General features: G+C 39.4%; 1 protein-coding gene across 13 annotated transcripts in view; it reads right to left on the reverse strand.

The window, feature by feature from the left end:
• Positions 1-17865, reverse strand: part of LOC126355275 (uncharacterized protein DDB_G0283697) — a 211939-nt gene that overhangs the window by 135939 nt on the left and 58135 nt on the right. For 9 of the 13 annotated variants that reach the window (XM_050005650.1, XM_050005644.1, XM_050005580.1 and 6 more), the window contains exons 3-6: positions 8364-8480; positions 6236-6639; positions 6035-6158; positions 3440-3561 (exon numbers count right to left, since the gene is read on the reverse strand). In XM_050005650.1, coding sequence (XP_049861607.1) covers positions 3440-3561; positions 6035-6158; positions 6236-6639; positions 8364-8480 — 767 coding nt within the window. The remainder of the gene's footprint in view (positions 1-3439; positions 3562-6034; positions 6159-6235; positions 6640-8363; positions 8481-17865) is intronic. The other 4 variants (XM_050005630.1, XM_050005614.1, XM_050005622.1 and 1 more) reach the window with 1 other exon arrangement.

Genomic DNA, 17865 nt, shown 5'->3' on the forward strand with positions numbered 1-17865 from the left:
CTACAGTATCACCAGGTGAATTTGTTGCAGTCATAATAATAATGACGATGATGATTACATGTACGGAGCATCAACTATGACAAAGACTTTTGGCTACTGTCTGTAACTCAAAACATAGCACAATGAATTTGACACAGAGATCAATTTGGCAATTCTTGTACCAATTACATTAAAAAAAGTGGCACATCACGAAAAGTATGCACAACTAAAGGACTCTTCAGAAAGTATCATCTGATCGGTCACAAAACGGAAACCACAGTGAAAACCAAAAATGTTTTATTTGCAAGAGTTAGCCACATCTTCGAGCTACTTCTCTACATATATGCCACTGCAACTGAGATATTTGTCATAGCACTGTACCATCTTTCCAATACCCTTGTCATAGATGGCACCCACCTGTGCTTTCTGCCGATTCTCTCCACTGATCTGCATTTTGTTGTCTGTAACAAAATTTTGTCTCCATAGCCAGCAGTTCATGTGAGTAGAGTTAACACTTGGAGGGGGGCAGGAGGGGAACCAATTACAGGCTGTACTGTGGTTGATCAAACACTTCCCATCAAAAACGTTGCAGGAGCGTCCTCATTGCCTCTGCAGTTGTGCAGTCAAAAATAATCATGAATAAGTGCAGTTACGTTATGTGGGCTGCATGAAATCAGGAGCAGTCATACTTGGTGGGAGAGATTTTTTCTAGGCATCTTTATGCCCTCAGAACTGAAATAAGCAAAGCAAAATGACTGAGAAGCATACTAGAGACACTGTCCAACATACCTATGCAAAGCTCCATAGGATTTTTACTGTAGTTTCCATTGCACAACCGATTGGACCTTTCTTTCCAAATAGCCCTGGTATTTAGGTAAGCTTTCAAATGACACAATAAATAGAACAATAAACGATACTGAACAATTTATTGAAAATTTGTAGCTGAAAACACTGTAAAACCAAATTAGAGTGTTTAAAAAACAACAACAACAACAATAATAAAAAAGGTTGTTTCCATATGCATGTGCAAAAATTTAACATGACACAGAGGATGCTCCACTGAGCCATTTGAGGTAGGGAACCTGGGCGTCAGAGAAGCCAGCTTTAAGGACGAAATAGGAATAAAATCTCATTACTGTGCACTTTTTTATTTACGTTAGCTAACTGCAAATATCATCAACACAATGAACTTACCATTTATACTATATCTTACAAAATATGCTGAAACTGATGGCTATCAATCTCAATGCAAGGATGACATCAGTGAACAAGATTCTGACGCTCCCCAACAAATATCCCTGGTGTGTTTTGAATCACATCACAGGCAGCTTCAATTCAGCAACTAATTCCATCTCCATATCCACTGCGGTCTCATAAACAAGTTGCTTTAGATATCCCCATAGGAAGAAAAGTGATTCAGGTCAGATGACCTCACAGGCCATGGAATAGGACTGCCCCTTCCAATCCAGTGATCAGAAAATACAGCATTTAGACGGTTGAGGACATCCACACTGAAGTGAGACAGTGCCCTGTCATGTTATACCCACATCCTTTCACGAACAGCAATGGGTACGTCCTCCAAAAACTCAGGTAGAACTCTTTCCACGAACATTAAGTACCAGTGGCATTTCAGACGTCCAGGTAGAATATATGACTATTCCTACTGTTCGAAATACCATCACGATCAAATGAGGTCCTGCCAGTGAAAAGCACGATTTGGAAGAAATCTGGTTGATCAATCCATAGTTGGAGCAACCAATGACGCAATGAGACCCTTGGTACAAAGTCCGTCACAAGCATTGCATGGACTCATTGTGGATGGTATAGGTGTAATTGCTATTTGTGGGGTCGTCACACACTAGCATGTGCAGTGTGTATTTCATGTGCAATACAACAGGTACTCTTAGTGGGGTCCAGTGCAACATGTTCCAGCAGCACCTCTTTGAAATCTGATGTGCGAGTGGTCCTCATGCAGCCAGGTCCCTCAGTTCTTCTTTCCAATGAACCAGTTTCCCGCATTCATCAATCGAAAGAAATAAACACTCATCATGACAGCTGATGCCTATTAGAAAATCATTCCCTGTGCAGCCTTTCAGCAGCAAGAGCACTGCAACATACTTCCCCATACACAAGGTGCATGTCAGCAAATTCTGCAAAACTGCACCAGTACTGCTCCATCATATTGTACTGTAGTTCTTTGATAGCACTGAGTAATGAATAGGTCTGTTATTGATTCACAGCAAATTCTGTCATGGGACAATGAATACAACAGACACCTCACAGAAAAGTAAGGCAAACAAAACCTGCATCATGACTTTTTCTTGTTAACTTGCAGGAAATAAATAAGATACACATATGTGTAAACTTGTATACATGTTAGTTGTAAATAAGCTGGAAAATAGAAATGCTAGACAAAGCAGCAGACAAGTTTACTTTCATATCTCCTTAAGCTGGCTTCTCTGCCCCCTGGTTCTCTACCTCAAACTGTTAAGTGAAGCATTCTCTATGCAATATGTACACACTCACAAGTCTAAACTTAAGCAGGAAATTTGATTACCATATTGTAATAAAACTTTGCTTGCTCTAAAAAAACAGTTATCTTTTCCATCAACACATCATCCAACATTAAATTCTTTTAACATGAAAAATATTTCAATCCATTCAGTATCATGTTAAACACCTTTCAGCATATTTTACTTTCATTACATTATGCATCATCATCATCATCATCATCATCATCATCATCATCATTATTATTATACTGGAACTAAGATAACTTCAAAAATTTACAATGGAGAATGCTGTATATGCCCACATAGCACAAACATTATAAAAGGAGAAGATTTGTATTTGGGGCCTGTAAGCTACCAGGAACACAGAATCCTGCATCACAAGAACAATTCTGACGGTATTTGAAACTGATAGCACATATTGCTGCAGATGACAATGTTAACAATACAGTGTTTCACTCCCTGAGGATGTAAGTGGTCAATATGAAGGAAAGTTTTTCATTATAACAAGTCGAAATAACAGAAGGGGTGCAAAAATAAATAAAACTTAAACCCAATTATAGTATCAAGGGTGGAAAAGCTCAGCTGACAGGTTCAGACGATCTCATTACTATTATTGGCACTTCAATTATTGTCCCGACAAGTTACTGGAAAAATTAACTGATCCTCTACCAAAATATTTCAATGTTTAGAGCTCAAACTGACAGAGTTCATGGAAGCAAGTGACAGGGACATTATTTTTCAGTTTATCAAGAAAGATCTGTTTGAAACAGAGCACGTATGAAACATCTCATCATGTAAAACGTTTTGAAAACAGTGTGCCTCTTGTTTGCATGTACAAACTAGATAAAATACTAAAAAGTAATGCGAATATCTAAGATCAGCATCAAATCAGTTTTTAAGAAATAAGCTTTATCATATTATAGCACTTCAAGGTTAAGTTAACAAACCTCCTCCTCCTGTTCCCGTCTTGGCACATCAGCCTCTTCTTCACTGACTGCTTTGATCTTTTCATGAACACCAGTGACTTTCTGTTGCTTATCTATTATCTCATCTCTTCTTCCTCTATTATCTGCAATAAAGTAAGTATGTAACTTGCATGACATAACTTTAAAAAAATCATACTGTAACTATTATCTTGCATCTTCCCAGTTCTCACAGGCAATGATCGTGAACAGCAACTCTAGGTACATGCATCTCTTTCAGGGAATCCAAGTTATATGTGGGCGATCAGTAAAGTGGAAGAATAAGAATTATTACTGTACAGGTATAACTTGGTATAAATCTGATCACTGAAGGACTCCCTTCTTTTTTTTAAAAAAAATTCTATATTAAAAACTGGTAAATAAAGGAAATTCATAAGCAAAGCTCTATACTTATGTCAACAAAAGGTATTGATACTTAATATCATCTAACAATAACAATGAAAATTTTCATCTATGGTACACATAAAAGAGATATACATTCACTCTTTAAGATAAACAAGGACTAATAATAACAATTCCTTATTTTGTATCTTCAAGATCATGTGATCAAGTCTCCGGACACCCAGAAAAACATATGTTTTTCGTATTAGGTGCGCTGTGTTGCCACCTGCTGCCAGGTACTCCGAATCAGTGACCTCAGTAGTCATTAGACATTGTGAGAGAGCAGAATATGACACTCCACGGAACTCATGGACTTCGAATGTGGTCAGGTGATTGGGTGTCACACAAGATTTCCACACTCCTAAACATCCCTAGGTCCACCCTTTCCGATGTGATAGTAAAGCGGAAATGTGAAGGGACATGTACAGCACAAAAGTGTGCAGGCCGATCTCGTCTGTTAAGTGACAGACTGTCAACAGTTTAAGAGGGCCGCAATTTGTAATAGGCAGACATCACATCTATCCAGACTAGCACACAGGAATTCCAAACTGCATCAGTCTCCACAGGAAGTACGACGACAGTTAGATGGAAGGTGAGAAAACTTTGATTTTATGGTCAAGCAGCTGCTCATAAGCCACACATCATGCCGGTAAATGCCAAACGACACCTCGCTTGGTGTAAGGAGCATAAACAATGGACGATTGAACAGTGGCAAAGCATTGCGTGGAGTGATGAATCACGGTACACAATGTGGCGATCCGATAGCAGGGTGTGGGTATGGCCCGGTGAACGTCATCTGCTAGCGTGTGTAGTACCAACAGTAAAATTTGGAGGCGGCAGGATTTATGGTATGGTCACATCTTTCATGGAGGTGGCTTGCACCCCCTTGTTGTTTTGCATGGCACTATCACAGCACAGGCCTACATTGATGTTTTAAGTACCTTCTTGCTTCCCACTGTTGAAGAGCAATTCGGGAATGGTGAGTATCTTTCAACATGATCGAGCACCTGTTCATAATGCACGGCCTGTGGCGGAGTGGTTACACAACAGTAACATCCCTGTAATGGAATGGCCTGCACGAAGTCCTGACCTGAATCCTATAGAACACCTTTGGAACATTTTGGAAAACTGACTTCGTGCCAGGCCTCACCTCTCCTCAGTGCAGCACTCCATACAAAATGGGCTGCCATTTCCCAAGAAACCTTCCAGCACTTGATTCAACGTATGCCTGCGAGAGCGGAAGCTATCATCAAGGCTAATGGTGGGCCAACACCATACTGAATTCCAGGATTACCGATGGACGGCACCACAAACTTAAGTCATTTTTACCCAGGTGGCTGGATACCTTTGATCAAATAGTGTAACTTTATCAATGTGATAGTAGTTCCATTTTTGAATGTTCTTTTCTGTACCACAAAATTGTAAATGTTTTATTTTAATGCTAGTGAAAAAAAAGAAATTAAGAAATCCTAATATACAATATCTTCAGTATTACTCTTGGAATAGGACTCAATAAGCATGGTATGATGGCAAAAATTAGAGCAAGATCACAGATTCTGCCTTGTGCCTATAAAATAACTTTGATAAATTGTATGTAGGTTAGTATCTTTCATCACAGAAAAACAAAATGAACAGTCAAAAAATATAGCCATGCATTTTATTTAAAAATGTAGCATTTAGACAATCTTCTTTTTCTTTACAACTGAAACCATTGTTGTATTTGTTATAATGTGCATGCCCTATAAAAACAATAATCAATTCAACAAAATCAATCTCTCTCTCTCTCTCTCTCTCTCTCTCTCTCTCTCTCTCTCTCTCTGAGAAACTTCCACTTTTCATAAACACTGCACAAATGTGTGTCACATTATTATGATTAGTAACAAAAAAAGCACAAAATGGTTTGATGACTGCATTTGTTAGTATTTGTTTGTCTACCTCATTGATGTTCTACTGCCAAAAACAACCAGGAAGTGAGGTGTCATCACAAAATCCAAACAAGCTTACAACTCGTGCATCAATTCAAAATTTGCTACTTGAGAGGAACAGTGTTGCAAATTTTTGGAAGTAACAACACAAATTTCTTGTTCAACCTCCAGTTGAAAGCTCCACGAGGGGAAAAAAAAGAGGAAGGCTGTATACACATGTTAATTTGTTAATCCACTCCTTTATGTAAATTACCTCCCTCGTCATCTTCTTCACTTTCAGTTACTCCTGGAATTTCACTTAAAAGATCATCTATCTCATCTGACTCGTGCTGATAAGAAGGTGTCTTTCTGTCTTCTTCATCTTCATCATCGTCTAGCTGAAATTGCAGCTAATGAAGTATAATGATATAACAGCTATGTATGTTTCCATCAAATTTTTTGACACATAACAAACCTCTTCCCTTCCAGATTCTTCATCTTCCTCCTCATCCTCTTCCGCATCACCCTTCTCTGCTTCCATATCCTCTTCACTTTTTCCGTGTTCATACACATTTTCATCACTTCCTCCTTCTTCCTCCTCCTCCTCCTCCTCCTCCTCCTCCTCATCATCATCATCATCATAATCATCTCTGTCTTCAATTTCATTTTCATCTGCCTCCTCACTTTCTTCATCCTCTAATTTATCTGCTTCTTCATCCTCATCCTGATCTTCCTCTTCTGCACTTTTTGTTTCCTCCTCTTCACTTTCCTTTGCTCCTACTTCTTCATCATCATTTTCATGTTGTTGTTCTTCTGAGGCAGCTTCCTCACTTAAGTGTTCTTCCTCTTCTGCACTTTCGTTTTCGTGTTCTCCAGACTCTGTAGAATACCCTAGTTAAGTATTTTCCTTATCCTTCAATTACGTAGCATAAAATTAGTGACAAACATGTCACAATTTAAATACAACAGTACTAAACAGCAAAACACAGACAAAAGAAACACAATGAAGTTCTAGATGAAGAAATGCATTCGCAAATTGTGAACACAGATGTACAGATGGTCAACAACACACGAAAATTTGTGCCAGACCAGGACTCGAACCTGGACTTCGCGCTCAACCCAAGCTGTCATCTAAATCACTCTGGTTATCTGTGCACACCTACCAGAATGATTAATTTTCCACATGTCAGGGTTCAGTTGTAGAAAACTATAGAGAGTTTCAGCAAATCAGTCACGATGTGCAAATTAACGAATCAATCCAATCCAGGTAACAAGTAAAAGCAAAAATTTTGAGATACGATTACTTTAACCATTGTAATCGTGTATTGAATTTTTATTTGCTCACAAATATGGATGTTGCCAAGGTGAACATGACATTTGTATGTCATATAATTACAATACACCACTAGAATTATTATACAATAATATCCTATGCAATAAATGAAATCAATTCTATACTTGTCCCATTATTCGGAGAAGAGAAAACGTTCATCAGAATTTAACAATTCTTGACTTAGGAACCACACATGCATGCCATGTTGGTACTCGATTATGTCAAGTATCTATGTTAAATATCTTTGAGGACAAGTAGTTGGAGAGAAAGTCTCACTACTAAAACAGCAAATAAAATTAACATGTGACATTAAACCAACACTTTCAAGAATTTCAGTGAGAATAGTGAACAAGTTAGTGGTTATCGCCAAAAGGTATTTCACTAATTTTTCTTTTTTTGAACCATGAAAATGCTTTTTAATTTTCTCACTACCTTTCCTCTTCCTTTTTTATTATTTAAGAACAAGAACTATCTTCTCCAATTATCTTTCATCTCTGGTGAACTCAGATTCTGAAGAACTTAAGACTTCCCTTTTACCTCTATAAACTTCTGAACAACTTAAGATTTTCCTTTTACTTCTATAAACTTTCCTAACTATTCTTTTCTCCATGTTGCCACAGTTACTTAGTTTGAAAGCAAACCTAGAGCTTTTGTAACTTTAAATTCCATCAGAGGATGTCTTTTACATTACAGCAGCATCTGTAACTCTTACGTAATCTGTCCCCTTTCTTTTCTTTATTACTCTGCTTACATAAAGACGAATCATTCAGCTATTGCACGACAATAAAGTTTTAACACATGATGCAGTTGTAACCAAAACTAAACATTATACCCAACTCAAGGCAAGCTATCAACAGAATCTGAAACAGAAACTAAATAATTATTTAAATGCTATCATTGCAAATGCAACTGTTTCACTGAATGTGAAGTATGTACAGCTGTTTTTATTCAACACCCAATAACTAAAGTGACAAATGGGTACTAAGAGGACACTTTAATGTCGTTTTCAGTCTTTGCATCGAATAACTTCTAGTCTGAAGCAGATAAAACAATACTGAGCATGCTGTTGCATCACCTGATTCAATATTTGTATTGCATTTGTATTCTTGACCTTGAACTTAAACTTAAAACACACTGTTCCAATCAAAACTGAAAGTAAGAAAAAGTCATCAAAAGATCTATTTAGTCTTTTCTTATTACGATCTGAACAACCACTCTATGTAAGAATAGAAATATTTATTCACGGAAACATAACAAAAACTGATGTTACCTCCAAGCTCCTGTTCACCACTTTCTGTTACATCTGCATGTTCATCATGCTTAACAGGCGTTTCCAACCAGCCATCAAACGTAGGAGCCCATTTTGAGACAGGAACTAGTGTTTCGTCTGGAATAAATAAAAGAAATGAGAAATATGTGACTTACCAACAACATTTAAGAGTGTGGCTACAGTTGCCTTAGACTGCGGCCGTGTGTGTGTGTGTGTGTGTTTGATGAAAGATTTATTTGGACAAGTGTTTTTGTTGTGCTTATATGCGACTCAATGAGTAGCAACTTTCCTTTTCATAATACTGTTCCATTCTGTCCTAGATTTTCCATTGTTTGATTAACTTTTAAGAAAGCAATATTTACATTTTAGTTGTGTTAGAAGCATATCCCAATCAGATCTCCAAATATTAGGCCAAATACAGGTGCATGAAGATCAGTGAATGATAATCCTGGGTATAAAACACAGATTTACTTAATCCAATAAGCACACTGCAAAAATTTAACCAATTTGGCCCTAAACTAGTCCCAATTTTATTTACACATAGTACTGAATTTGCTAGGAACAGTTATTATATTGAGATTTTAGAATCGTTTTGAACTGTGAGCCAGACCACAACTTGAGCATCATTCCCTTCACAGGCACTGCAATCCAAGCAAGACTGTCGACCTGCACTGACTGCTTCATTTCTGCTAATACCTCTCTGCTACTGGAAACAACCTTTAGGCTTTGGCTAATCTATTTTTAAACAATATCCTTTCTTCCAGGAGAGCAAGGTACACAGGAGAGCTTCAGTGAAGTATCAGAGGTAGAGGAGAGGTACTGACAGTCTTGAAGCTGCGAGGGCAGGTCATAGGTCACATCCGGATGGTTGTCAGAAAGGCCATTTCTTGCAAAAGGCAAGGTTCTGGGTTTGAATCTCAGTCCAGAACACACTATTTTATGAGGATGATCCCAAAAGTAAGGCCTCCCAAAGTTCCTGGGCTGCAGGGAAACTGTTTGATTGCTGTTGGCCACACTGTTTTTCTTGTTCCCTCCACTCACCCACTCACTACAGGAACTGCTGGAGCTTTTAGTCTTGGCTTGTCAGCCAGTTGTAATGGAGCTCCCATTAGCCCCCAACTGCCGGGTGGAAGTTCGAGCAGTTATTTGGTATTCGAGTGCAAAGGGCATTAAATCAACTGACATTCATTGACATTTGTTGGAAGTGATTGAGAGTCACGTAAGGATGTCAAAGATGTCTGCAAGTAGTGCAGAGAGTTTGCAGGTGGTCATGCTGAAATTCATGATGAGGAGACCATCAATTCCCAAGAGACAATCACAAGGCTCAACAAATCGTGCTTCAAGATCAGCAGATCACTCTCGATGAGCTCTGCAATGGTGTTCCTCAGTTTCTTGAAGAAACATTCACTGGACTTTGACTGATGGGTTTAAATTTTGGAAGATATACGAAAAATGGGTTCGAAGAATGTTGACAGGAGACCACAAACTTCACTGCTTTGAAACTTCCTGCCAATTTCTTCAATGTTATGAGGATGAAAAGGACGACCTTTTGGATTGAACAGTCATGCATGACGAAATCTAGGCTTTCCACTTTAACCTAAGACGAAACAATGGTCACATTAGTGGCAGCATTCCGATTCACCCAAGCCGCGAAAATTCAAAAGAACGGTCTACCAATAAAGTAATGGCAACTGTGTTTTGCAATCCGAAGGGGATATTGTTGATACACTTCACAGTATCTAACACAACAACAAATGCCGACAAGTATTGCCAGACACTAAAAAATCAGACACGTGACTCAGAACCGTAAGGATCTCCAGAGCAACAGTTTGGATGGAACATCATCACTGCCCATTCACCATACAGCCCAGAGTTAGTGCCCTGCGAATACCACTTGTTTCCCAAGTTGAAAGAACACTTTGCTGGAAGGCGCTTCAGTGATGATGATTAAATTTATCTGCTTATCCTCTTCTAATATATCGCCTTGGAATGGTTTTCTTCAGCAGGGCACAGCGGACGCACCACCAGCAGAAGCAGTTTCTGTTTATACACAGGATTTAGTTTAGTTCTTGTCTCTCTTGCGTCTGCAAAGAAGTTAATTGTATCCTGTGTACTTAACTGACTAACTAGTTTATACTAACTTACACCAAGTTTCTGTATAAATTTTAGCATTTTTATTGTTAGCTGACTTTGGAGTGAACTAAAAATCAGTAATAAAGCTGCAGAACTTAGATTGCACCCAGTGACTCCCTGGATTAGTGTGGTATAGACGAAACTGATTGAAGATAGATAGGGACTACACCTGTTGTGTGTCGATTCAGGAGGAATTTGGCACTGCTTGTAAAAAGCTGCAAGCTTTGTTGGCCACAAGCTGTGTTGGCTTCAGGCTGCTGCCAGTGGCTGTGAATGCTTAGGCATCTCTGGAGCCTACAGTGTCACTCAGCACCCTTGAAGTTGCAGTGTCTTGATTTGCTTACTGTGGCCTATTGATACTTGCCCAATGGTGCATGACCCCCCCACCCATGCATGAGCATCTATGGGATGGTCCTAGAACTAGCCTCATTTATAAATGGTAGCAATGTCCACACAATACTAGGGAGGCAAAGCTGACAAACCAGATATTAATAGTAATGACATTCTACATTTAGATTGGAACGTACATTGCAAAGACTGGTTGAGCACCAACAGTGAAGATGGGTTTACAGTCATAAAAGGTGAGATAATATCTAGTGAGGTTAATACAAATCCCAAAATATGGGTGAAAACAAGCATTAAATGTGGATTAAACATGGCCATCGGATGTTTTTATAGACTTCCTGGCTCGGGAGAAGTAGTGGTGGAACATCTGTGGTGAAAATTGTAGGATCTTTCACAACCAGCTAAATGACTTACTCATGCTAAAATATTAGGTGGTGATTTTCAAGTCACAGATTCAAGTGATTAGAATGGCTAGCAGGGACAGGGAATCATGTGACATTGTTCTAATTGCCCTATCCTTACCCTGAGCATCTAATTACACAAATGACGTGAAAACAACATATAAGCTCTCGTGGTCACCGACAGGCCTGAAATTTTCGACTCACTTCAGTGAAAAATGACATAGTGATCATACAGCTATTACAGCATCACTGATGTATTTGTACATAGAAATATAAAGGAAGATACTTCTGCTTCCAATTTCAGACAACCCAAATAATTAACATGAAAATGTCACCTCCAGCATTGACAATGACGAGCATCAATCGACAAAATTTGACAGTGTGGTACAATACTCTTTAGAGATGTAAGCGGCAAGCAAAGTTGTGAGGGATAAGAAAGACCCAATACGGTTCGACAGCTGTCTAAGAAATTCACTACAAAAGCAGAGAGAGCTTCACTGTAAATAGCCAAAACATTTAGACTTTAAACAGATCAAAGTCACCTGTCCCGACACTTTGCCACCATAATGGCAGCGTGAGACGATGGCTGGGAAAAGGCTGAAGCACTAAATGTTTTTTTCAAAACTCTTTCACTAAGGTCATGTCCTATGTAAACATGAGAAGCAACCAAAAGCTTGTGATGGCTGGATACACAAACTCCACAGCAGTACCAGTGAGAAGCTCCGATGTCCTGTGTGCAAGTGACCATCTCCTGCTACAAGATGGCTACCTAAAGCCATTGTTTCTATAAACAGTGCCGCTGAACTGTAGAATACTGTAGCTCAAGAGTAAGGCTACAAAATTAGCTTTACTTAGGAAAATAAAGTGAAAAGGAATGCTGTGCACAATTTACAAAGGGATGAACCTTCATGGAGAATTTCATTATTTATATAATCTACTATGAAGATCATCAGACAATTTCTTTGAATACACGTAAATGAGCAGAGGAGCATTTGACTACTTCATCAATAAATTAATGTCTAATGTTTTTTTTTTACATAATCAAGAACTTTTAGCAGCCAATAAATGTGAAAGAATGACTGACTACCTTAAACACGAAAGAATGAGCAGAGCACTTGAGAGCCAGGCATGGTCTAACAGTGCAGCACTCTGTTTGCAATTGCGGTTGATATGAGGGCCTCGGTTCAGTCCCTACTACTTATATTTCAACTGACTCAGCTACACTTCTGTATACTAGTTTTTGTTTTCACTGCATCACTAAGTATCTTTTTAAAGTCTTGCCAAAGTACTTGATCTTTAATTGTACACACACCTATCCCAGTATATCACACACATTAAATTCCTAATCAAATACAATGAACAACAATGAAATTTTACGGACATTTGAGTGTTGTGAACGTAATTCATCAGCAGTCAATGTTAAGGCCAAGTAATTCATGGAAACTAAATAATCTGTAAAGTATCCAAAGTTTTGAAAAGAGAGTCAAACATTTAGTGAAATGGTTTGTCTAAAAGTGGGAAATAAAAAAATTAGGGAATCATTTGATGCACTCCATTTTTTATTCATGATTTCGGCCATCATCACAAAATATTTGACCGATTTCTTTCATTTTTTATTTTCAAGTTCTATTCAGAAAGAATGATCTTACTGACAACTCATTTGCCTTCCTCACGTCTTTCGTTCTTGAAACTCCTAACTTTGGTACTTGATTCAAAGGAAGCATTTTTGACATTTAAATATTGCTGCAATGTATCTTTTTATGTGCAAAATAGTTAGACCTTTAAGAGGCGAACTTTCTGACTCTTCATTTACGTATCTTGCAGCAGCTTTTCGTGAAATATTTCAGTTTTCCTTCAACTTAGCAATTAAGTTTTCCTTAATTACTGTGATAACGACCAAGCAATTAAATATTTCCATCGAAACTATACCTCACACTGTTTGCTTTGACACCCTGTTGGCCTATTTCTCTCTCTTTGTTCGGCTATGAAAACTTGGCCAAAAACTCACTGTGTAAATTACAGGGAGTTTTCACTCTGCTCACACGTTTTACAAAAACATATCAAGTGCTAATCATACGATAAAATAGTCCTTTCTGCGTGCGGTAATTTCCACGAAACATCATTTCAGTATCTCATACTGTTTACGAGATACGATGATTTTTAAGACAACTTGATGATTCACGATACGCAGGAAAGGATTCACAAGCGCCATGAGCTACCTGTCCGCTGATCTAACAACCAGTGGGTTCTCCTAGAAATCGTCTCATGTGCATCAAAATGACACATCAAACTAAATGATCATGAGAGAGAAAAGCAATTGAAACTACTCAAAAGAGGAAAGGCCACTGCACCCGTTGGCATATCAATTCAATTCAACACACTGTATGCAAAAGAACTAGCTCCTCTTCTAGCAGCAGTGTACTGTAGGTCACTGAAGGAGCAAAGCATTCCAAATTATTGGAAAATGGCACAGGTCTCTCTTATTTGCAAGAACCGTTGTTGAACAGACTGTAGTCCTGTATCTCTCAAATCTGTCCACAATAAGATTCTGAGACATTTTATACTTGTTTACTATGAAATATGAGGCAGCCAAAGTTCTCCCACATGGGACTCAATATGGGTTTTGAAAACAATGACCATGTGAAGCTCAGCTCAGTTTATTCGCCCACAAGATCCAAAAAGCTGTAGATCATGGCGCCCAGCTTGGTGCCACGTTCTTTGACTTTTGCGGGGTTTTTGAATCAATTCTCCATGTCACCTAATAAACAAAATACAAGTGTACAGAATGAAAGACCATTTGTGTGACTGAATTTTCCAGCAAACATGAAACATCATGTCTTTTTGAACAAAGAGGCATCTTCAGAGGTAAAAATAACTTAGGGGTACCACAAGGGAGTGTCATAAGACCATTACTTTTCATAATATATTTAAATCACCTAACAGATAATGTCTGAAGTGTCATGAAGCTTTTTGAGGATGATGTTGTTGCATATAGAGAAGAGTCAATGCCAGATAATTGTAGCAAAATATACATAGACCTGTAGAGGATCAACACTTGGTGCAGGGGTTGTCAACTGACCCTCCACATAAACAAATGTAACGTGTTGTGGTTGTTTCGAGTCATCAGTCTTCTGACTGCTTTGATGCAGTCCGCAACGAATCTCTCTCCTGTGCCAACCTTCTCAACTCAGATAAGCACTCACAATCTACATCCTTGTTTATTTGCAGGATGTATTCCCACTCTGTCTTCCTGCCAGATCAGGATTTGAACCCAGATTTCCCGCTTACCATTAGGCTATATTGAAACACGCTTGCCCAGAAAAGCAGCTTTCATTAAAATGTCACCCCTGCAAGGGAAAACACAGAACGGATGTGCAAGTATAGGATGTAGACACGTGGCTGATGACATACGAAGTTTGGATCTGGCCGTGAGTCATGCTCAGATAGCCAAAATTGTAAGGTGACCGCTCGCAATAAGTGGAAAATCCAGGTGCAAGTCCGAGTCCAGGACGTATTTTCGATGTTCTCATACCATATTGGCAACTTTGAATATGTTTCATGTATTTTGTGACGGCTATAGTCACCACAGTGCCATGAAGAAACTTTACTTCATAATTCGGAACAACACAGGCATTGCACTAACGTACATCTGAAATGCTGCTACTCTCATCTGTTCCAGTTTTCCCGCAGTCTATGTTTCACTACCATACGATGCTGCGCTCCAAATGCACATTTTCAGAAATTTTTTCCTCAAAGTAAGATATATGTTTGATACTAGTAGACTTTTCCTGGCTACGAATGCCCTTTTTGCCTGTGCTAGTCCTCTTTTTATGCCCTCGTGGCACCATCAAGAATTACTTACATTGCTGCCTAGGTAGCAGAATACCGAAACTTCATCTATTTCACGCTTAAAAATTCTCACGTGAAGTTTCTCGCTGTTCGTATTTCTGCTACTACTCATTATTTTCATCTTTCTTCAATTTACTCTCAATCCATATTCTGTTCTCATTACGTTGTTCATTCCATTCAACAGATATGGTAATCCTTCCCTTTCACTGAGTATAGCAATATTGTTGCAGAAGAAGCTGAGTAACTCCGGGGTGTAGTGGTTATGATACTAAACTGTTGCATGAAGGGTCGCGATTACAAAACTCAGCTGGATGGCACAATTTTAATTTCCATATTCAGTTCAAGTACATTCTAGAAGTATCCACAAATGTCAAGAAACATTGTACTGGAATATTCTGTAGCTGTATATATACTGTACGCGTTCTGGCTGGAGGCAGTTCCCTTCGCTCTCTTGTATTTGCAAGTGTTGAATACACATTCGTTAAGTGAAGTTAATGTTCGTCATTCATCTAATTACACCTTCTTCTAAGTGACATTATTCTGGGGGAGACGCTGCGTATTGGAACTTGTGATAGCGCACATTACCAACGACACAGTGGCTCCCCTAAGGCCACGACAGAGTTGCCGTTTATGTTGCCAGAAACCCGAGTTAAAGCCATATTCAACAGATTGCAATCTATCGGAGACAGAAGAAGAAGAGGACGTTACGATGACAGCAACTGTGTGCCACCACATGAGACATCCTTTTGGGTTCTCTGGTGACGATCGCCAAGAACCAAACATGTGGCTGAAGGTATGAGAGCGTATAGCCAAATTTAACAAATAGGATGACACTGTGAAATGTTTGGCTAACATGTTTTTTTACTTGGAGGGCACTGCCAAGCAATGGTATGAGAACAACGAGGAGAAGTTGGGAAGTATTCCAGGTGGAACTGCTGAAGTATTTCGGCAACACAGAATGACAGAAGTGCAAGGTTTAAGATAAATTAAAGTGCAGGCCACAGTGTCCAGGAGAAACTACAGCATCCTACATTCAAGACATCTCGGAGCTGTGTAGTAAAATAGTGGATCCTAGAATGAAGGAGGAAGATAAGGTTGAACATTCTTCTAATAATTTCCGGGTATGCAGCCGGATCCCGTCGTCATTCTGCTGAGGACGTTTATCAAGCCCTACTCCTGACAGAGGTTTTGACAGTGGACGACTTCATAAAATGGTGCAAGTATATCGAGAAAATGCATCAAAAAAGAATTACACGCAAGAAGTTTGAACGGCCCCCAAGCGTCATATTGATGTCTGTGATGGAAGAAGCAACTGATTTCGCAAGTGTTTTTCATCAGATAGTGAGCGAGGAAGATCAAAATGCACGGCGAGCAAAAAATCGAGACGCTTCAAGAGGTCAGTGGAACAGACATTGAACCCAATCTCTCGTCCTTCATTTCCATTTAAAATGGTGAAAAAGTCTAAACCCAGGCGGAGTTATGTTCCTACAATGCCCCACGAGGAACCTGTTTGGGCACCAAGGAAGACTGATGTCTGGAGGACCCAAGATAACCAACCAGTATGTTTCCACTGTGGATGACCAGGACAAGTGGTGCGCTATTGTCGAGAAAGGCAGCGAATATTTGATGACACCCATGCCAGAAGACAGCAGACCAATCTTAGCCGACGACAACTCCGGGACGGCAAAGATGAACAAGATGTGGGTGCAGGACAATGTAGTTCACCATCGCCGCAAGTTAGCTGCAGGAGAGGACACTCCCCGACACATTGATCAATGTCTCCATTACCGTTTAGAAGCTCCAGCCAATCACCTAGCCAGCGCAACCTGGGAAACTAAAGGGAGCAACCTTCCTTGGAGGTGAGGCCGCCAAAGAGAAAAATCCTCTGCCACTGATCACTACAAAAATGATAGATAACTACATTGATATCCTCATGGATGGCCGACCAGCCCAAGCTCTTATAGACTCTGGAGCATCATATTCAGTCATTTCAGAGAAGTACCGTTGCCAGTTGCAGAAAACTGTATTCGTCGACAGCAAAACATCTCTGCTGAAGGTAGCCAATGGGAAATACGTAACACCTACTGGAAGATGTACCATTTGTGTGCGTATAAGTGGCCATACACAGTCCTTAGAATTCATCGTCTTACATGAGTGTAGTCATGACATCATTCTCGGATGGGACTTTTTGAAAGCATCTCATGCAATTATAGATTGTGGTTGCTCTTAAGATTATGCTACATGAGATGAGATACTGTGGACAGGAAGATGCACATCAGAGTGTATGGAGAGTATGTGTTCTGGATGAAGTGATCATTCCTGCAGTCAGCGCTAGAAAAGTAACTGTCACGTGTCGTGCCATGCATCAACCCATGGATCTTTTAGTGGATTGTAAGAGATGCATACCACTGAGGAATAACTTGGTCATCCTAGCCTGTGTCATCTCATTTAAGAACGGATTCAGTAAATTGTGGACACTTAACTGCCGCCGAGAACCACAGATCCTTCCAAGATGCATGTGCGTAGCGAACGCTGAACCGTTAATTGAAGAGCAGCTGAGCGTCATATAAACCTACCATGCCGAGTCTGTGGGCGAAATTAGTGCTACCACTACTAGACAAGATCTTCTAGCTCGACTATCACCAGATCTCACTAAGGAACAACAGAAGAAGCTACTCGCCATTCTTCAAGAGTTCTCTGAATGCTTCACTCCACAGGCGAAGACCAAATTAGACAAATCGATGGTGAAGCACCGCATTAGCACTGGAGACCAT

This window comes from Schistocerca gregaria, chromosome 1, assembly GCF_023897955.1.
Source record: "Schistocerca gregaria isolate iqSchGreg1 chromosome 1, iqSchGreg1.2, whole genome shotgun sequence".
In the NCBI taxonomy this organism is placed as follows: domain Eukaryota; kingdom Metazoa; phylum Arthropoda; class Insecta; order Orthoptera; family Acrididae; genus Schistocerca; species Schistocerca gregaria.